At 40.6% G+C, this 22,532-nt stretch overlaps 1 protein-coding gene across 3 annotated transcripts in view; it reads right to left on the bottom strand.

The window, feature by feature from the left end:
* The window catches only part of LOC137642258 (putative neutral sphingomyelinase), a 33,211-nt gene extending 11,975 nt beyond the window's left edge, over positions 1 to 21,236 (bottom strand). For 2 of the 3 annotated variants that reach the window (XM_068374783.1, XM_068374785.1), the window contains exons 1-5: positions 21,090 to 21,236; positions 16,842 to 16,943; positions 4,749 to 4,831; positions 3,766 to 3,907; positions 1,440 to 1,661 (exon numbers count right to left, since the gene is read on the bottom strand). In XM_068374783.1, coding sequence (XP_068230884.1) covers positions 1,440 to 1,661; positions 3,766 to 3,907; positions 4,749 to 4,822 — 438 coding nt within the window. In that variant the 5' untranslated portion in view covers positions 4,823 to 4,831; positions 16,842 to 16,943; positions 21,090 to 21,236. The remainder of the gene's footprint in view (positions 1 to 1,439; positions 1,662 to 3,765; positions 3,908 to 4,748; positions 4,832 to 16,841; positions 16,944 to 21,089) is intronic. The other variant, XM_068374784.1, reaches the window with a different exon arrangement.
* Positions 21,237 to 22,532: the final 1,296 nt, after the last annotated feature.

Genomic DNA, 22,532 nt, shown 5'->3' with positions numbered 1-22,532 from the left:
TAACAAACCAAGTTATCGCAGAAATCTTAATTCAACCTTGACGTTCAAGAGGCAAACCCCATTAAAAGATAGATCTATTTATTTAAAAAAAAAAAATTTAACTTTACATGGATGGAGAGATACATGGAACTGTGCATAGGACCCCATGAAGATATTGAGAATACACTGATTTAAGCTATGATTGAAATGTACTACTATAAAGACAGACATACTCGAGAGCTGATACACACATAGTTGGAACAAAGGTCCAGCTATAACTTGAAAATCATACTTCGGTGGGTGCTATGAGGGTGCTCGTAACTACTACTCAACAACACTTTACCCATTTAAAAGACCAATGAGGTTGGTATATCCATACGAATGCATGTATGAGCCTAATAGGCACCATACCTAAACCTAGACATTCCATCAATACAAATATTTTTGTTAAGTTGCCTTGAATGTGTGAGGAAGGATAATTAGGTAATACTCCGAAATACATTTTGCTGTAACATCATGATCCTTGTCAGGTTTCAATAAACAAATTTTAAATGTCAAGCCCATAATGTACGAGAAAATGGTAAAAATATTGATCTTATTCCTTGATTACCAAAACAAGATAAGTTTTCCATATATGAAAAATATTAAAAGAAATATGTAATCATATGAATAATGACAGTATGAACAAGTCTAAGTCAATAGATTACCTATGGAGTACGAAGAAGTCTAAGACTGTACATTACCTACTTAACCTGAAGCAAGACAAGCAACAATTGTTTGCTGAATGGATCCTCAAAAACTCCAATAAATATAGGTTATGATATGCAAGTTAGGAAGAGGATTAAAGTGGTCAAATAAGAAGAATTATGAACAAAAAGTCCAATGAGCTGAATGCGTATCTCCAAAGAAATGTCTCCCATTAGTCAGAAGAATTTTGCTTATCACCCTTCATCTAAATCATGCCGGCCACACATATCTAAACACAACATACAAAAATGTGCATGTCATACTTAATGTTCTTGGGCAAATTCTTTGTATTACTCACAAGGAAAGAGACAGAAAAAGTACAAATAACAAATAAAACAAGAATACGAACAGGTCATGAACTGCTTATGCATGGACTTCTACTGTATATAACTAGTGGATACACAGCACTAACCAAATGCAACACTGCATATACATAGATAAACAGAGGATCGCAAATTGACTATAGTTCATCCCAAGGAACTTCATCAGGTTTCAATTCTCTATTTTCTTTATGCATGGTCATTGAAATATATGCAAAAAACAAAGCTTATATACATCCATACTGAACAGTATAACAATTTACAGTAATTGTAGGCACTAAAATTTAGGCAAAATCTTACGAGTTAATTAAAATCCATAAATACCATTTTTGATCAACTTTTTATCCAAACAAGACTATTTCCTAGGTAAATATCGTACAGAAAATTACTTACATGAGTGTTAGCGAGGGAAAAAGGAATTCCATGACGAACCGTACGGCAGAGAGCGACTCCCTTTCCTCCCCACCAATCGCCATGGAGCACTTTGTGGGGGTAACCATTTAATGAAAATCTTCTGTATCGAACGTCAGTTATTTGAGTTTTGGAGAAAGTGCACAGTCCGGATCCATAACCACCACTCACAAAATACTCGGAAAAGGGCAATTTTTTGTTAACCTGAAATGATGTACGAATACATTATAGTAATTTCATTTAACTGTGAATTTAACAATCAATGTCCCTACAGTGCTATAATGGAATTCAAGAAACCTTTTAATTGAAAAACAACACTTGTAAATCATCATGGGTCTATCTTATAACAAAACTTGTGAAACTGTACAATTGAATTTAAGTTAAAGTTTAAAAAAGAAAACTTTATAAAACAAAAAAGTTTTCTTATACAAATTCATTCATCATACAGTTTATATACTCATTCCTAATATTCTTGTTCAAAATGACTCAAGTCTACCAGCCTATTGTCTGTCTGCCTGCCAGACAGAAGATATAGCAAATTTTATAAATAGCTTGTACTTTTCATAAAAACCTGACCCCTTTAAATAGGGATAGGTTTACGACACGAGACAGAATAGCCATTAAAATCATTAACGTGGTAGCTAACGACAGGTGGTGAGTGAGGGCAAGAAGTCCCTGCTCCTCCACCTGTCAGAAATTCTTCACTTATAGCCCTTTATGAAATAGATATCTATTTGAGGCTCAAGGTGAGGAGGGCAGGTTCATCCTTGCCATGATTCTTGGACAGGATGTGCTGTACTATACCAGCGGTATTTTTAGATTTATTTCCGAAGCAAGCCTTCTGAAATCTTTAAATTTTATAAGGACATCCTTGCTTTTATGGTTTTAAATTAAATACTCTTTTATTCTTGATTTATAACAAACGATATTGGCATCAATTACCTCCGATGTCAGGATGCCTGAGAATTCATATCAATCAATCAATCTTTACTTTGAACCTTTCAACTCAGGACTGATAAGGATGGTTAAATCAGGGAGTTCAACTTAATGGACTTAGGTTTATATAGCTTCTTATTCTTACAAATCTGCAGAAATAGCCTCTTCTAAGGGATAGAATCAATATATTGTTGTCTCAGAATCAGAAAAGGCTAAAAATTGCATCTTAACGATCAGCAAAGATGTACTAGTTGGGTTGGTTTGCTCAGAGCAATCAGACAAAACTCTCCCACCATCACCAATATGCACTGGCCAGCATGGTTTTAAAGTGGCCAAACCCCAGACATAGATAATGTCGTCTAAGGTCTTTGTTCCCATGTCTACAAATATTTCGTCCTTTAAATAGGAATACTAGCTGATTAGTGAGTCGGAAGTCACCCTAGTACCGAACTTGTTCTTTTTCTTACCTAAACTGGAGATGACTCCAGCAACCTCCTATCTGTCTATCATAGGGCCTGGCCTGCGCAAGAAGATTGGTATATGGTTAAAGGAGGGATCCCTTCCCCCAAAGATGATAGCAGTCCAGAATAATATACCTGGCACATGAAGATCAAGATTCCACCATCCTCTCCCTCGTCTAGATAGGATGGGGGAAGTACTTTCCTAGATTCTAAAGAATAGAGTTCAGAAGTGTAGTTTACCAGCATCATGTCAGATCCAGCAAGTAACGCTTCAACCACTTCGTCCCTAAGATAGGGGCAGAAAGAATGAAGGAAGAGAGTCAGTCATTCTACTTCCATTCCAGACTTACATCTATGCATTACCATAGACAAGATGCTTGATGTCCTGGATTGGAGCCGGGCTTCTTCACAACCACTTGAGCGCATCCACCACAAGACCAATAACAAAAGGCGTCAAGGGACTCATGGGAATACAGTACTGTAGATTAAAGACTGAGAAGGTGGTCTGATGTTTACACACCCCAGCCTTCAATACCTGGCTGACCGCAAGATTCCTCTTGAAGGCAAGGGTGGGACCCAACCCGTAACTTCATGAGCTCTGGTCCTAGTTGGTACCTTAGATTCTCTCAGCAGCCAAGGCATATGTATTACGGATCATCTGACGGGTTCCTTAACACCTCTTTCTTGTTCCTGCCAGTGCTAAGGAAGAGTCGCCGACACTCGGGTCTCAGGTGTCAGGTCTTCCTCAGATAGCACCACATACCCCTTTCCTTTTTTGCCACAAAACATTGGTAGTCAATATTCACTAAAAATTGGCCCATTTGGAGGGCCCAAATTGAATCAAATTTTTATTCCTGAAAACAACAAAATACGATAAATAAATTTCAATATTCATTACAGTTTATTCATACCTTGCTCACAATGAATTTGTAATCTTCTTTAGACCACACTTCTTGAAGGAAAACAAAATCATACTCCTCAGGTCCTGCTATTAGCTGGTTTGCTATGGCTTCCACTCTTGCTTTCCTATCCTTGGAGACACCAGGTATCCCCCTTGAATGAGAAAAGATTACAATACAATCTTGCAATAACATACATCCTTAAATCAAATTATTTAAAAAAAAGTACAGTATCTAATAACTTTTAAAAACTTTAATAATCAGTTAAATTTCATATTCTGATTCCCCGAAAAAACGATACTGTATAATGAAAATTGTTAACCCTTTTACCCCCAAAGGACGTACTGGTACGTTTCACAAAACACATCCCTTTACCCCCATGGACGTACCGGTACGTCCCTGCAAAAAAATGCTATTTACAATTTATTTTTTATTTTTTTGATAATTTTTTGAGAAAATTCAGGCATTTTCCAAGAGAATGAGACCAACCTCACCTCTCTATGACAAAAATTAAGACGTTAGAGCAATTTGAAAAGTATATACTGTACTGCAAAATGTGCTTGAATAAAAAATAACCCTTGGGGGTTAAGGGTTGGAAATTTCCAAATAGCCTGGGGGTAAAAGGGTTAATACTGTAATGCATTTCATAAAATACATTAACAATAAGCATGAAATATTACAGTATAAATATTTTAATCTTAAAAAGAGAGTTCTGATATTCTGAAGGGGATTGGAATGAGATCAGTACAAATACAGAAGGTGAAATGGTCAAAGCTTCAAGTGTAAAAACGTTTATAAATTCTTCTGCTATTGGCACCATAAGATGTGAATTATGTCTACTATACAGTACTGTACTTGCTTGACATTTTATACAGGTATTCTAACTATAAAATGGTTTGCATTTTAACTGATATTTATTAATGTGCAGTATTTTCTGTGTACGCAGCATGTGTTGTACAGTCACTGAAAAAATAACTAAGGTGCGAACTACTTACCAAATATTGAGGGTTAAAATCTTAATCTCCACAGCCATGCTGTTGTCTTTCGGTACTATCTCGGGGACCGTCATCTGTTATCACTGTAAAATATGTACGTAAGTTAGATTTTTTTTCAAAATTTACAGTCGAAAACATTTATTCTAACTCTGTACTTTTACCATATAATGAAATCTACCTAATTTTATGATCTGTAGACATAGAATACTTTATAGCAATGGTAGGAGGGACTGTAGCTATGGTCAGCAGCTCTTCCAGGAGAAGGACACTCCGAAATCAAACCATTGTTCTCTAGTCTTGGGTAGTGCCATAGCCTCTGTACCATGCTCTTCCGCTGTCTTGGGTTAGAGTTTTCTTGCTCGAGGGTACACTCGAGCATGCTGTTCTGGCTTGTTTCTCTTTCTCTTATTTTGTTAAAATGTTATTTTCCTTAGTAAAATAAATTTTTGAATATACTTACCCGGTGATCATGTAGCTGCAACTCTGTTGCCCGACAGAAAAAACCTACGGTCGGGATACGCCAGCGATCGCTATACAGGTGGGGGTGTACAACAACAGCGCCATCTGTCGAGTAGGTACTCGGGTACTTCTTGTCAACAAGAACCAATTTTCTCCTCGGTCCACTGGGTCTCTATGGGGAGGAAGGGAGGGTCCTTAAATTCATGATCACCGGGTAAGTATATTCAAAAATTTATTTTACTAAGGAAAATAACATTTTTCAATATTAATCTTACCCGGTGACCATGTAGCTGATTCACACCCAGGGGGGTGGGTGGAGACCAGCATACATGTTAACATTAGAAGCTAAGTATCCCGTATTTCATTTTAGCAGTTATTCAAAATAACAAACATAAAATTAATAAGTACCTGGTAAGGAAGTCGACTTGAACCATTACTCTGCCTTTTTAAGTACGTCTTCCTTACTGAGCCTCGCGATCCTCTTAGGATGCTGAGCGACTCCTAGGTGCTGAAGTATGAAGGGCTGCAACCCATACTAAAGGACCTCATCACAACCTCTAATCTAGGCGCTTCTCAAGAAAGAATTTGACCACCCGCCAAATCAACCAGGATGCGAAAGGCTTCTTAGCCTTCCGTACAACCCAAAAACAACAATAAAAAGCATTTCAAGAGAAAGATTAAAAAAGGTTATGGGATTATGGGAATGTAGTGGTTGAGCCCTCACCTACTACTGCACTCGCTGCTACGAATGGTCCCAGGGTGTAGCAGTTCTCGTAAAGAGACTGGACATCTTTAAGGTAAAATGATGCGAACACTGACTTGCTTCTCCAATAGGTTGCATCCATTACACTCTGCAGAGAACGGTTCTGTTTGAAGGCCACTGAAGTAGCGACAGCTCTAACTTCATGTGTCCTTACCTTCAGCAAAGCATGGTCTTCCTCATTCAGATGAGAATGGGCTTCTCTAATCAAAAGCCTGATGTAATAAGAAACTGCGTTCTTCGACATCGGTAAAGAAGGTTTCTTAATAGAACACCATAAAGCTTCTGATTGTCCTCGTAATGGCTTTGTACGTCTTAAATAGTACTTAAGAGCTCTTACTGGGCATAGTACTCTCTCTTGTTCGTTTCCAACCAAACTGGACAGGCTTGGCATCTCGAACGATTTGGGCCAAGGACGAGAAGGGAGCTTGTTTTTAGCTAAAAAACCAAGCTGTAAGGAACATGTAGCCGTTTCAGATGTAAATCCTATGTTCCTGCTGAAGGCGTGTATCTCACTGACTCTTTTAGCTGTTGCTAAGCAAACGAGGAAAAGAGTCTTCAAAGTGAGATCTTTAAAAGAGGCTGATTGAAGCGGTTCGAACCTTGCTGACATCAGGAACCTTAAAACCACGTCTAAGTTCCAACCTGGTGTGGCTAACCGACGCTCCTTTGAGGTCTCAAAAGACTTAAGGAGGTCCTGTAGATCTTTGTTGGTGGAAAGATCTAAGCCTCTGTGGCGGAAGACTGCTGCCAACATGCTTCTGTAACCTTTGATCGTAGGAGCTGATAGGGATCTTACATTCCTTAGGTGTAAAAGGAAGTCAGCTATCTGCGTTACAGAGGTACTGGTTGAGGAAACTGAATTCGCCTTGCACCAGCTTCGGAAGACTTCCCATTTTGACTGGTAGACCTTGAGAGTGGATGTCCTCCTTGCTCTGGCAATCGCTCTGGCTGCCTCCTTCGAAAAGCCTCTAGCTCTTGAGAGTCTTTCGATAGTCTGAAGGCAGTCAGACGAAGAGCGTGGAGGCTTGGGTGTACCTTCTTTACGTGCGGCTGACGCAGAAGGTCCACTCTTAGAGGAAGAGTCCTGGGAACGTCTACTAGCCATTGCAGTACCTCGGTGAACCATTCTCTCGCGGGCCAGAGGGGAGCAACCAACGTCAACCGTGTCCCTTCGTGAGAGGCGAACTTCTGCAGTACCTTGTTGACAATCTTGAACGGGGGGAACGCATACAGGTCTAGATGGGACCAATCCAGAAGAAAGGCATCTACGTGAACTGCTGCTGGGTCCGGAATCGGTGAGCAATAATTTGGGAGCCTCTTGGTCATCGAGGTAGCGAACAGATCTATGGTGGGCTGACCCCACAGGGCCCATAGTCTGCTGCAAACATTCTTGTGAAGGGTCCACTCTGTAGGGATGACCTGACCCTTCCGGCTGAGGCGGTCTGCCATGACATTCATGTCGCCTTGAATGAACCTCGTTACAAGCGATATCTTTCGATCTCTTGACCAGGTGAGGAGGTCCCTTGCGATCTCGAACAACTTCCTCGAATGAGTCCCTCCTTGCTTGGAGATGTACGCCAAGGCTGTAGTGTTGTCGGAGTTCACCTCCACCACCTTGCCTAGAAGGAGGGACTTGAAGCTTCTCAAGGCCAGATGAACTGCCAGTAGCTCCTTGCAGTTGATGTGTAGTGCTCTTTGATCCGGATTCCACGTGCCCGAGCATTCCCGACCGTCCAGTGTCGCACCCCAGCCCGTGTCCGATGCGTCCGAGAAGAGAAGGTGGTCGGGGGTCTGAACAGCCAGTGGAAGACCTTCCTTGAGAAGAATGCTGTTCTTCCACCAAGTCAGTGCAGACTTCATCTCTTCGGATATAGGAACTGAGACCGCTTCTAGCGTCATGTCCTTTCTCCAGTGAGCAGCTAGGTGATACTGAAGGGGTCGGAGGTGGAGTCTCCCTAACGCGATGAACTGGTCCAGCGATGAAAGCGTCCCTATTAGACTCATCCACTGTCTGACTGAACATCGGTTCCTTTTCAGCATGCTCTGGATGCATTCTTGGGCTTGACTGATTCTGGGGGCCGACGGAAAAGCCCGAAAAGCTCGACTCTGAATCTCCATACCTAGATAGACTATAGTTTGGGATGGGACGAGTTGGGACTTTTCTATATTGACCAGGAGACCCAATTCCTTGGTCAGATCCATAGTCCATTTGAGATTCTCCAGACAGCGACGACTTGACGGAGCTCTTAAAAGCCAGTCGTCCAAATAGAGGGAGGCTCTGATGTCTGCCAAATGCAGGAATTTGGCAATATTCCTCATCAGTTTGGTAAACACTAGAGGTGCCGTGCTTAGGCCAAAGCACAGGGCTTGGAACTGGTAAACGACCTTCCCAAAGACGAACCTTAGGAAAGGTTGGGAGTCTGGATGGACGGGGACGTGAAAGTACGCGTCCTTTAGGTCCAACGAGACCATCCAGTCTTCCTTCCTGACCGATGCTAGCACCGACTTCGTCGTCTCCATGGTGAACGTCTGCTTGGTGACAAAGACATTTAGAGCACTGACGTCCAGCACCGGTCTCCACCCTCCTGTCTTCTTCGCTACTAAGAAGAGACGGTTGTAGAAGCCCGGGGATTGATGGTCCCGGACTATGACTACCGCTCCCTTTTGTAGCAAGAGAGACACCTCTTGCTGTAAAGCTAGCCTCTTGTCCTCCTCTCTGTACCTGGGAGAGAGGTCGATGGGAGTAGTTGCTAGAGGGGGCTTGCGCAAGAATGGAATCCTGTACCCCTCTCTGAGCAACTTCACAGACTGTGCGTCTGCACCCCTGTTCTCCCAGGCCTGCCAGTAGATCTTGAGCCTGGCTCCCACTGCTGTCTGGAGAGGTTGGCAGTCAGACTCTGCCTTTTGAGGACTTGGAACCCTTCTTCTTTTTGCCACGTTGACTATCGGCACGGGTACCTCCTCTGCTGGAGGTTCTGCCACGAAAGGGCGGAATGAACCTAGACGCTGGTGTGTCCATCCTAGGTCTAGGCACGGAAGGTAAAGCTGTGACTTTACGTGCGGATGACGCCACCAGGTCATGGGTATCCTTCTGGATCAACGAGGCGGCAATCCCCTTGATCAGCTCTTCAGGGAAGAGACACTTGGAAAGCGGAGCAAACATCAACTCTGACTTCTGACATGGTGTGATCCCCGCCGACAAGAAGGAGCAAAGGTGATCTCGCTTCTTAAGAACTCCAGACACGAACGAAGCCGCAAGCTCGCCAGACCCATCCCGAATGGCTTTGTCCATGCATGACATGATGAGCATGGCAGAGTCCTTATCCGAAGGGGAGGTCTTTCTGCTTAACGCTCCCAAACACCAGTCCAGGAAGTTGAAGATCTCAAAAGCACGAAAGACTCCCTTCAAAAGATGGTCCATGTCCGAAAAGGTCCAGCAAATCTTGGAGCGTCTCATAGCCAGTCTGCGGGGAGAGTCTACCAGACTTGAGAAGTCGCCCTGGGCAGAGGCAGGAACTCCCAAGCCGAGATCTTCGCCCGTGGCATACCAGACGCTAGATTTGGAAGCAAGCTTGGTCGGTGGAAAGATGAAGGATGTCTTCCCAAGTTGCTTCTTGGACTGCAACCACTCTCCCAGTACCCTTAAAGCTCTCTTGGATGAGCGCGCGAGTACGAGCTTCGTAAAGGCAGGAGCTGCTGACTGCATGCCTAAAGCGAACTCAGAGGGAGGTGAGCGCGGGGTTGCAGACACAAACTGGTCCGGATACAACTCCTTAAACAGGGCAAGGACTTTCCTAAAGTCTAAGGAGGGAGGCGTAGTCTTGGGTTCCTCTATGTCGGAGTGTTGATCGTCCAAATGCGCAGCTTCGTCGTCATCAGAGACTCCTTCATCCGAATGCTGAGGAGGAAGCGGCAAAGGAGGAGAAGAAAGCTGAACGGCTGAATCCGGCAGCACGGGTGCATGCGTAGCTGCACTGGATCCAACATCATGCCGCTGCTGGTCAGTCTGAGAGCTGGCAACAACAAAAGCGGAGTGATGGTGCGTGGTGGGGACTGCCGTGGGTTGCGGAGACTGCCGCATTGCGTCAAAACACGGCAGCTTGACAGCACCTTCCCACTGCTGATGCGGTAGCTCACGCATGTCAACGGAGGGTGCCGCACGTCGGCTAACGTCAACATGCGTCTGGCAGGGTCGACTGCGCATCGGTGGTGGAGCTCTCACAGCCGGAGTGTGGGAGCAGGCAGCCGCAGTGTCTGCTGAGCGCACAACCATGGCAGGTTGTAGGTTAACAGGTGCAGTGTCAACCTTCTCAGCACGATACTCCTGCATGAAGGAAGCTAGCTGAGTCTGCATAGACTGCAGCATAGACCACTTAGGGTCTACAGCGGTTGGTGCAGCAACAGACGGAGTGATTGCCTGCTGCGGAACCACTCTACCTCTCTTGGGAGGTGTGCAGTCTTCGGAAGACTGCGGCGAGTCCGAACTGACCCAGTGGCTACACCTGGGCCGTTGGACTCGCTCGGAAGGGACCTTGCGCTTGAGAGGTCGTGAGACCTTGGTCCAGCGTTTCTGACGAGAAACTTCTTCCACAGACGAGGAATGAATGGGCTCACTCGTCTGTTTGTGGATGGGACGATCTCTGCAAGATACGTCCGCAACCACTGAGGGTACATCTGTACGCTGATCAAGGCCTGTCGAACCCTTTGGTCCTAAGACATTGCTTCTCCCCTGGGCTTGGGAGCTTGCAAGAGGTCCCGGACTGGGAGGACGACTGGCACGAACAGATGCACCCTCATGCGTAACACTGACACTGACACTTTTCACCGCACTTGCACTCACTACACTTCCCACTGCACTTTTCTCCTTCAACTCTTTGACATCGGCCAAGAGTTGATTGCGGTCATTAGCTAATGACTCCACTCTGTCACCAAGAGCCTGAATGGCACGCATCATGTCCGCCATCGAGGGTTGCTGAGAGCTAGTAGAAGGTCGGGAGTCACCACTAAAGGGGAAGGAATAGGTTGAGGGGCATGGGGAGAGGAAAAATCAAAAGAGCGAGACGAACTCCTCCTGATCCTATCCTTCTCTAGCCTACGTGCATTCTTAAGGAATTCATTAAAATCGAATTCCGAAAGCCCAGCGCATTCCTCACATCGATCTTCCAATTGACAGGATTTACCCCTACAATTGGAACAAACGGTGTGAGGATCTATAGAGGCCTTCGGAAGACGCCTAGAACAGTCCCTAGCGCTACACTGCTTGTACTTGGGGACTTGAGTATGGTCAGACATCTTGAAATAGTCAAAGGGGGGAATCCAAAATCTATCCAAGTCGTCAACAAATAATCCAAATCTAATCAAAAAAGCTTGATAAGGTAATGATAATAACTCCTGTACAGCGAAAGCTAATATCTAGAGAGAATACATCACCAAATAGCGTGAAAATCAACTCCAGAAACAACAGCGTATCAAGTAGGTCTTGCCGGTGGCACGACAGAGAGAAAATTGGTTCTTGTTGACAAGAAGTACCTGAGTACCTACTCGACAGATGGCGCTGTTGTTGTACACCCCCACCTGTATAGCGATCGCTGGCGTATCCCAACCGTAGGTTTTTTCTGTCGGGCAACAGAGTTGCAGCTACATGATCACCGGGTAAGATTAATATTGAAAATTATAGTTTATACTGTATCGGAGATATTTATTTTAATGTTGTTACTCTTCTAAAATTTTTATTTTTCCTTTTTTTCTTTCCTCACTGGGCTATTTTCCCTGTTGGAGCCCCTGGGCTTATAGCATCCTGCTTTTCCAACTAGGGTTGTAGCTTAGAGTAATAATAATAATAATAATAACCATATTATAACAGGCATGATTAGGGCCTCTTATAAAACTTGTTTTTTTCTTTTACTGATTTACATTATTGGAGCCATAACGACCCCGTGCTTGGGCTAGGTCAGCCATTCATCACCGAGGTTGCTTTATGAAGTAAAACTTGAAAGAGATTGGACAGTGAGATGGAGGAAAGGAGGTGGGAATGAAGGTAAAGCAAAGGCTAAAAAGACACTTTAGTAATGCCCACAGCATGCAAAATGCATTGAACCTATAGGTCTATCTGCCGAGTCATCAGCAGGCATTGCCTGGCCCTCCTTGGTTCTAGTTTGGGTGGAGAGGGGACTTGGGTACTGATCATATATATATATGGTCAGTCTCTAGGGTATTGTCCTGCTTGATAAGGGCAATGTCATTGTCCCTTGCCTCTGCCATTCATGAGCAACCTTTACACGATGGTTCTGCCACTCACTGTCCAAATGATAAGGAAATCCTTTTGGCTTATGGGTTTGATAGTAAGCAGAATATTGTAATGAGAAACTCAATCATCCTCATTCCTGTTTTCCTGAGGGCTACACTAACCAGAAAGATCTATTTTAATCTTGTTACTGTTCTTAAATTATTTTATTTTAATTGTTCATTACTTCTCTATAGTTTATCTATTTCCTTTCATCACTGGGCTATTTTTCCCTGTTGGAACCCTTGGGCTTATAGATTTGTGCTTTTCCAACTAGGGTTGTAGCTAAGCTAGTAATAACAATAATAATACACGTATTACAGATCTATTTTAACGTTGTTAATGATCATAAGATACCGGGTAGTTTACATTTTTCTTTCATAACTTCTCATTTATAGTTTTTTATTTCCTTATTTCCATCCCTAACAGGGCTATTTTGTTCAAGCCCTTGGATTTGTAAGATCCTGCTTTTTTCAACTAGGGTTGTAGCTTAACTAATGATAATAATAATATAACTAAATCCTGATATCATAAGTTATGGCGTGCTATAGGCTAGCCTTTATGTGCTGTAGGACTCATCTCAATGATCATCTTAAAACTGTTCCTGGTTCAGCTTAGCAATTGTTTTTCCTTTCAAATTGCAACCAGCAATTCTAATTATTCTGTTAAACTTCACACAAGAAATTTACACCAAGTGAGTTTTTCTTATTAATTGGATTAAAATGCAGGGTAGTTTGTCAAACTGTGGACACAGACACCAACGTTAAAGAGTTTTTCTAATTAACTGGGTTAAAACGGAGAGTACTTGTAGAACGGTGGACAAACCCGCCAATAATAGAGAGTTTTTCTAATTAAATTATTCAAAACACAGGGTAGTTTGTAGAACAGCGGACACAAACACCAATCCTAGTAGAGGTAACTGTGGGGTCAGAGGGGTGGAAGGTATAACACAGTAAGTGCACATCAATGAAGATATTTTGGGCTATATAGCAAATGGTTTAGTAAAATAGTATTGAACTTGGCTTTTTGTATAACTAAGCCGACCTGTGTTTACCAATCTAGGAGTCTTTGTTGTTCCTTAGGCCAGACAAAATCTACATTTTACAAAGACACAAGAACACCTCCTAACCTAGGGTTCCCCCACCTAACCTAACCAAGGAGCCATACCCATATCTACTGTCCCAACGAACTACATTCGCTCCCCAATCTACAAATGCTCCAAAACACACACCCTGTACCTATACTCTATGGTCTGTCGACTCCTAAAACTAAATAGCATTAAATATTTATAAAATATTACAGAATTAAAATGCAGGGTACAGTAGTTTGTCAAACTGTGGCCACACACACTAATGTTAAAGTTTTTCTAATTAACTGGGTTGAAATGGAGAGTACTTGTAGAACGGTGGACAAACCCGCCAATAATAGAGTTTTTCTAATTAAATTATTCAAAACACAGGGTAGTTTGTAGAAAAGTGGACACAAACACCAACTAATCCTAGTAGAGGTAACTGTGGGGTCAGAGGGGTGGAAGGTATAACCCAGCAAGTGCGCATCAATGAAGATATTTTGGGTTATATAGCAAATGATTTAGTAAAATAGTATTGAACTTGGCTTTTTGTACAACTAAGCCGACTCATGTTTAACAATCTAGGAGTCTTTGTTGTTCGTTAGGCCAGACAAAATCTACATTTTACAAAGACACAAGAACACCTCCTAACCTAGGGTTCCCCCACCTAACCTAACCAAGGAGCCATACCCTTATCTACTGTCCCAACAAACTACATTCGCTCCCCGATCTACAAATGCTCCAAAACACACACCCTGTACCTATACTCCATGGTCTGTCGACTCCTAAAACTAAATAGCATTAAATATTTATAAAATATTACAGAATTACAAATTATACTACCAGTAGAGCAAGTTCTATAATAATATAAGCTGGGATCATTAGTCTGATACGTTATCTTGAAAGTGGCCTCCCAGAAGAAATTATGATTTCATGCAATGAAATTGAATACCAAAATTTTAACCATTAAATGCCTGAACATTGCATGAAACCAACTGGATTATTCTTACTGGTAGCTGGACTTGTAAATAATATTCACCAGTCATTCTTAAACCTATATTTCCCATCGATTTATAAGAAATAACGCAATTTAACAGTATATCTACGCTGCAAAAAGGATTGGAGCTTCAGAGACGAACGCGGGCACCTTAGGGTGAGAGGATATGTAACGGCTCCTCACTTATCCTTCCCCTTAGTTGATTAGACTGGGTAAATTCTATGGGGGCGCAGATATCTATGGTTATCTTCGGAGACGTCCCTGATTATACGCGATATCTTCGGATACGTCCCTGATTATACGCGATATCTTCGGATACGTCCTTGATTATACGCAATATCTTCAGATACGTCCCTGATTATGCGCCATATCTTCGGATACGTCCCTGATTATACGCGATATCTTCAGATACGTCCCTGATTATACGCGATATCTTCGGATACGTCCCTGATTATACGCGATATCTTCAGATACGTCCCTGATGATACGCGATATCTTCGGATACGTCCCTGATTGGTAAATTTTTAGTTTCAGCCAAATTTGGAAAAATGCAATAAAAATATATTTGTTGCATCAGAAATAGTGTGGTTTCAATGAATTTAACGTTTATTTTGACTGCAAACCAACCGATTTAGAGATTTACTATGTATACCCTAGTTCATCCCACCAATTATGGGGGACACCCTTTGGGAACCGGGGTTTTGGGTGGGGGAAAGGGGGGGAGGGTGTTGGGGCATTGAATGATATTTGCAATAAATGAATAATTAATGTTCCAGCACCCCTCCCCCATACCCCTAACTAGGCCTACCGGGGGGAGGGGGGTAGGGCCCCCCAGCGACCCCCCCTTAAAGCCACAGTAATTTTCAGGGCACCACAGAACCTAACAAACCCACCTAACCTAACCTAGGGGCCCTGTACCCCTACCGGGGGGGCTTTGCCCCCCCTGCGACCCCCCCTTATGGCCACAGTAATTTTCAAGGCACCACAGAACCTAACAAACCCACCTAACCTAACCTAGGGGCCCTGTACCCCTACCGGGGGGGGGCTTCGCCCCCCCTGCGACCCCCCCCTTATGGCCACAGTAATTTTCAAGGCACCACAGAACCTAACAAACCCACCTAACCTAACCTAGGGGCCCTGTACCCCTACCGGGGGGGGCTTCGCCCCCCCTGCGACCCCCCCTTAAGGCCACAGTAATTTTCAGGGCACCACAGAACCTAACAAACCCACCTAACCTAACCTAGGGGCCCTGTACCCCTACCAGGGGGGGGCTTCGCCCCCCCCTGCGACCCCCCCCTTTAACCAGGGGTAAATTTGAATATATATATTTTGTTAAATCACTTCTTACCTTAAACGGAAGATGACGATGAAGATGTGGAAGGTTGTGGTTGACCCTCCTTTACAGATTTGGTACAATACCACACATGTCTATCCTCACGAAAATGTAAAGCCGAATCACATTTACCACACTGGACACTTAAAGGTAATACGGAATGCTCCCTTAGAAAACGATTCACTACTTCAGGAGTTCCATTATAATTCCCATGAAATCTGCCGATCACATCAAAATAGGAATAACGACATATTTCACACAATCGTACCGGAGGATCCATGACAGTCAAGTGACGTGTGATGAAAATATAGAAACCGGAACTTTTGAAAACCGAAAACAAACGACAATCACGGGTTTCTCCCATAATGAAATAGGGAAAAAAAACAAAATACTATCGTTTACAATGTTATATTGCACGAAAAACAGATCCTTGAAACAAGACTGAGAGACCAATGAATCGTCCAATAATAACCCTTGAAAAGAACCCAGTAGTATTTAGATTGGAGGAGCGACATTAGTGGGAGGAGCAAATGCGCATTCAAACAAATATTGTCACATTGCGCAATGGGGAGGAGCCAAGTAAGATGAAAACAGATATACAAACGAACAAGAGCTACCTTGCGTGCCCATGGAAAGATATACACTAAACTTAGAAAAAGTCAAGACCTTCAATTCCTGAAATATTTTTTTTCTCTGAAGTATGCATTAGCGACAATAATGTATTGAGAAGAAGTGTTTTGTTATCACGTGCTTTACTAGGAAAATATATTAATATAATACATTTCCCAATTTGGTTGAATCCAAAACTTTACCCCCTGATTATACGAGCTACCTTCTTATAGTCGTTTCGGAGGGTTTGAACCCTATGGTACCTGATGGTAATTCTCTCGTAATATCACTCGCAGAAATACTATACAGTGGGAAGCTGCCGAAGGGAACTTCCATCAGGACGACATGGCTCGAGCCCAAAAATAGATTTTCCCTACGCCAAAATCCGATTAAAAGGCTAATTATCCATAGACAATGCAAGAAAACAAATAATTGTTTTTGAAAATAAAAAAAAATCGAATTGTTAGAAGGGTGTAGTGTTGGAACAACACCCTACACTTAACCTACCATACCTTTTCCTATTTTAGGATAACTAGATTTCAAAAGCTCTATTATATATAATAAAAAATTTCTAATATACCTTTCTGTATCGGCTACAACACTGCTTCCAGCCTGTGTCTCCTCCTGCCAGCACCAGCCCTCTTTCAACATAGAAGGAAAATGCCTTGGCCACTTGACAGTTCTGTTTACGTTGATCGTAAGACACAGCAGGAAATTAGGTGACATGTTTTAGTAGGGAGTCTCTTAATAAAAGTTCGTTTTTATATCGTTATTTGGTAATATATATTCATTCGTATTTCTTTTTAAATTTTCCATAAACTGTTTTGTCAATGGTATTGTTTTATTTGAAAAATTATGATGTTTATGTTATGTTTGTAATCTTTTACATGAATTAATTTATCGTAAAGCCATGTTGTTAATTGCTGGGATACAGTCATTAATTATTCATACAAAACTATTAAAATTTCAAAAATCTATTTTAATTGTAAAATAAATACATTGGACGTTTTTTATAATAGCAAAAACAACCCCAAAAGAGTCTCTCATAGATTACACACCTTACTAACTAAGTTAGGACTAACGCTAAAGAGTTGAATTGAACCAATTCTTTTACAAGGATATGCTCTTTGCCCTTTGACAACATAAGGGACCACTAATATTGCAAAAAAAAAAAAAAAAAAGTTGGTGAGTCATAGAAAATGATGTCTGTTGGTATTAAATTTCAGATGCGCTGCACGAAACCTCCAGCTAAAGCTCTTCTCTTAAACAATGTATGCTAATACAAACGACATAATGGTTTATTTTCAAAAGGATATTACCCATTATGATAATATATGTTCAAATCAGGCATTAATTGTTAATTTTACAAACGGTGCATGTTTGAAAGTGGGCAAAAGTTCAATGGCTCATGTGAAATACGAAACTCAAACGCATCATGAAAGCGCCCATTCAGATAAGTCCAACAAATTTGATGGCAATAGGAGAGAGAGAGAGAGAGAGAGAGAGAGAGAGAGAGAGAGAGAGAGAGAGAGAGAGAGAGAGAGAGAGAGAGAGAGAGAGAGAGCACATAGGGATTTTTTGCCACATGAATAGGTTATCATTTGAAATTTTCTTACGCATAAAAACACAAAACACACACACACACACACACACACATACACACACACACATATATATATATATATATATATATATATATATATATATATATATATATATATATATATATATATATATATATATATATATATATATATATATATATATATATATATATATATTGTATATGTGTATAGTGTATAGACATATATTCACTCAGAAAATTGTGTCCTACATTTTCCCGCTATTGATTCACGTTTCTAGATAATATATTTGATAATGTGCTCGAACTTTTTTTATTATTTTATTTTTATAAGTAGTCCATGTAGTTTTTTTATCCTGACTTAGTTCAGGTATTGATCTCCACATATAAATATTGACATTATCGTCAATTTTGCTGCTGATTAGATAGAGATGAAGACCAGATATAAGCTAGCGATTTTTGTCTCCTTAGCACGGCTCAAAATTCTACCCCAAAGTCCTCTTTCGTTTTTTTTTTTTTTATCAAGGTGAAGTGGTTGTTGACAGAAGCAAAGTGTACCCTCAAGCAAGAGAACTCTAATCCAAGACAGTGGAAGGCCATGGTACAGAGGCTATGGCACTACCCAGATTATGAGCCCTTATTCATAAAAGCATAAATTCGTGTGAAACCACTTGCCCGCATATTTATTAAGACGGTTAGAGCTAATTTCTTACAATTAGATTATAAACCCTGGCTAATAACTCATTCATAATTTTACCATTAAGTACAGTTGGCCGCAAGAGTCCCTGATACACCTCATTCTGGAGAAATACACCCTGCCACACCCTTACTTTGCGACAAATAACCGAAAAGATAGTGTGGGAAGAGAGTTCTCTTGCTTGAGAGTACACTTGGACATGCTATTCTATCTTATTTATCTTCCTCTTGTTTTTTTTTAAGTTTTTTATAGTTTATATATAAAAGATTTATTTTAATATTGTTACTGTTCTTAAAATATTCTATTTCAATTGTTCCTTACTTCTCTTGTAGTGTTTACTCCCTTATATCCTTTCCTCACTGGGCTATTTTTACCCATTGGAGTCCTTGGGCTTACAGCATCCTGCTTTTCCAACTAGGGTTGTAGCTTATCTAATAATAATAATAATAATAATAATAATAGTAGTAGTAGTAGTAGGCGGGGCTAGATGCAGGAACTCGCCGTGTAGTAAGGGAGTGACTGGGTGCACCTCTTCGGAGCGAGGTGTACCTGTAATTCCTGTCTCCAGCTGTACCTTTCTACACACACTTGTGAAAATGGTTGTTAAGGATGTGATGAAGATGTAGTGTGTATTTGTGTGATTAAATTCGCCAATTAAAATAGCTTTCTATACGAATAACAGTGGACACTCCATTCAAATATAATAGCCAAAGCAGTAAAAAGGAAAATTGACATATGAATTTCCAGTTGTTTTAAAAAATCAGTCTGGCACTTGGAATTGTTATAGAAGTAGTTCAGATAAGAAAAAAACAGAAAGATATTATGAATAAAATTCTAGATGTAAACACCTTAACTTAGAGAAACGTTGGAGAATTAGATTGTAATCCTTCACTCATTATCATCTTTACAATTTTATTTTATAACCTTTTATTAACGTGTTTTTCCATTTGTTTGGGGTAAGCAATGTTGCCTTCTTTTTGAAGGACTTTGCTTTGGCTTTGTGGTAGACCGTAATCCCGATCGGCTGTCCTGCTTGACATCGCTTAGACCCCGGTAGCGTATGTTCATGTGCGGTACCAGTCACCAGCGTCCTTCCTCCCAGGAGCAAAATAGTCCTGGCATGGTTAGGTATGAGGTGTCTGCTATGTTTTTGGAAAGTGTTGGAGTGGCTTTGTTTATATAAATTGTGCACATCCTAGCTTGGGTGGAGAGGAGGCCTGGGTGCTGATCATATAATATATGGTCAGTCTGTAGAGCATTGTCCTGCTTGCTAGGGCAGTGTCACTGACCCTTGCCTCTGCCATTCATGAGCGGCCTTTAAACCTTTAAACATCCAAATATAAAAAGTCGAGATGCCCATGGACTCACCAATAAAGAAAAACAGAATAACTAAATACATGTGTAAAATAATATGAGGAAACTAGAGAGCTATGAAAGTTGACCTCAAGGGAGGATTGCTTTCAATAAAGATAAGATAAGAACGATTAAGATATCGTTATTGATTGATGTTTGTCAGGCGACCTTAGGGGACATAAAAAAAGTATCTCTTCGTATGATTAGCTGATAGACATGGTAGATGCGGAATGAGGAAAAGTTTGATAAACACAAGACACGATGAGATAGCTTTAAACCAAGGATAGATGTCTCTTTTCTTGAGGGTACACTCATACACACTATTCTATTTGTTTCTTTACTGTATTTCCTTTCCTCACTGGGCAATTTTCCCTGCTAAATAGCATCCTGCTTTTCCAACAAGGGTTGTAGCTTAGGAAGTAATAATGATAATAATAATAGATTGGAGGAGAGAAGCTGGTAAATATTTTAATATATTTGATAAACTATTTAGAAGATGATTATTATCGTTATTATTATTACTTTCTAAGATACAACCCTAGTTGTAAAGCAGGATGCTTTAATTCCAAGTACCCCAACAGGGAAAATAGCCCAGTGAGGAAAGGAAACAAGGAAAAATAAGATATTTTAAGAACAGTAACAACATCTAAACAAATATTTCCTATATAAACTAGAAAAACTAACAAAACAAGAGGAAGAGAAATAAGATAGAATAGTGTGGCCGAGAGTACTCTCAAGCAAGAGAACTCTAACCCAAAACAGTGGAATACTGGTACAGAGGCTATGGCACTACCCAAGACTAGAGAACAATAGTTTGATTTTGGAGTGTCCTCCTAGAAGAGCTGCTTACCATAGCTAGAGTCTCTTGTACCCTTACCAAGAGGAAAGTAGTCACTGAACAATTACAGTGCAGTGGTTAACCCCTTGGGTAAATGAGAATTGTTTGGTAATCTCAGTGTTGTCAGGTGTATGAGGACAGAGGAGAATATGTAAAGAATAGGACACACTATTCGGTGTATGTGTAGGCAAAGGGAAAATTAACTGTAACCAAAGAGAAGGATCTGATTTAGTACTGTCTGGCCAGTCAAAGGACCCCAAAACTCTAGCGGTAGTATCTGAACGGATGGTTAGTGCCCTGGTCAATCTACTACCTAGGCATGGCTGCTAGAATCAACTACATATCTAGTACTACGTACAGGATGGCAGGGATTCCTTGGGTCACTGCAGTAGGTCAGGGCGGTAAAGGCCTTGGAGATAAGGGTAACCTTGTTATATTTGGCAGATTACTGACGACGTTTGTGATCCCCTGGAAGATGCTTCCGAATTTGAACTGCCTTCCTTGACGGCCGTTTTGGACTGGTTCCAAAAGCAACTTACATTCTGTCAACACGAGAAGATTACGTTAGCATTACGTCATCGGCTCGATAGATAGTCAAGTGTAAGCAATTTGTAATGATAATGTCATTAACGATAACTTAATAACATTATCATTAACTATAACAGGAGGTAGATGGAGAACGCTGGCCAGAAACATCGACCCCACATAAAAGTGGGAAAAGATACAAAGAAGTAGACTTTAATTAACGATAACTCACGAAAAAATCGAAACTAATTGTTGGTTACGAAACGAAATTCATATCTTGAATAATCAGTCACTTGCGGGGTTGCTCAGAAGAGCAAGAACTCTTGCTGTCGCAGGAACAGCTAATGATAAAAAGATGAGCTCTTACTTACCCTTTTAAATCGTACAACTGAGTGGGCAGCTGAAATTTATGAAGTCTGGATCAGACTGGCACTGGACTCGTACTACAGAGGCCGTGCACGTAGCGTTCTGATCCCAACAGTTATACAAAGGATTTTAGCCTCTATGATCATCATTTCATGTGAAATAATATACGATTTCCATGAAAAGATATTTGTAGAGCTTTTTGCTTTTTTTCTTCATATCTAGATACGGTTAAAAGGAGCACTGAGGTGAAAAAAAGCAAAGTAAAAGAAATTTGAAATTAAAGGAGGACATCAAAACAAAAATAAATCATAAATTTCTCTCTCTTGGTGGAAGGGAGTTACTGGGTGTCTGGGAAACCAGAGGAAGGAAGGGAGTTTCAAAGAGCTTTTGCTTTTACTCCTATTCCTAAAAAAAAATCTCAGTGAAATATTTGTTAGAGATGGATATATACAATAAGTATTTTATTACGAATCGTGCATTCGTTGACGTCTATATGATTAATAAAATATATATCTTCATCACCTCCTACGCCTACTGACGCATATATATATATATATATATATATATATATATATATATATATATATATATATATATATATATATATATATATAGGTTGAAGTCTATATGAGAACTAAAATATATATCATCATCATCACCTCCTACGCCTATTGACGCAAGATATATATATATATATATATATATATATATATATATATATATATATATATATATATATATATACACATATATATGTATATATATATGTATATAAATATATATATATATATATATATATATATATATATATATATATGTGTGTATATATATATATATATATATATATATATATATATATATATATATATATATATATATATATGTATGTATATATGTATATATATATTCA

Source organism: Palaemon carinicauda, chromosome 6 (genome assembly GCF_036898095.1).
Source record: "Palaemon carinicauda isolate YSFRI2023 chromosome 6, ASM3689809v2, whole genome shotgun sequence".
Classification (NCBI taxonomy): Eukaryota; Metazoa; Arthropoda; class Malacostraca; order Decapoda; family Palaemonidae; genus Palaemon; species Palaemon carinicauda.
Note: the sequence above shows the minus strand (reverse complement) of the source record. Positions and strands in the feature narration are given on the sequence as shown.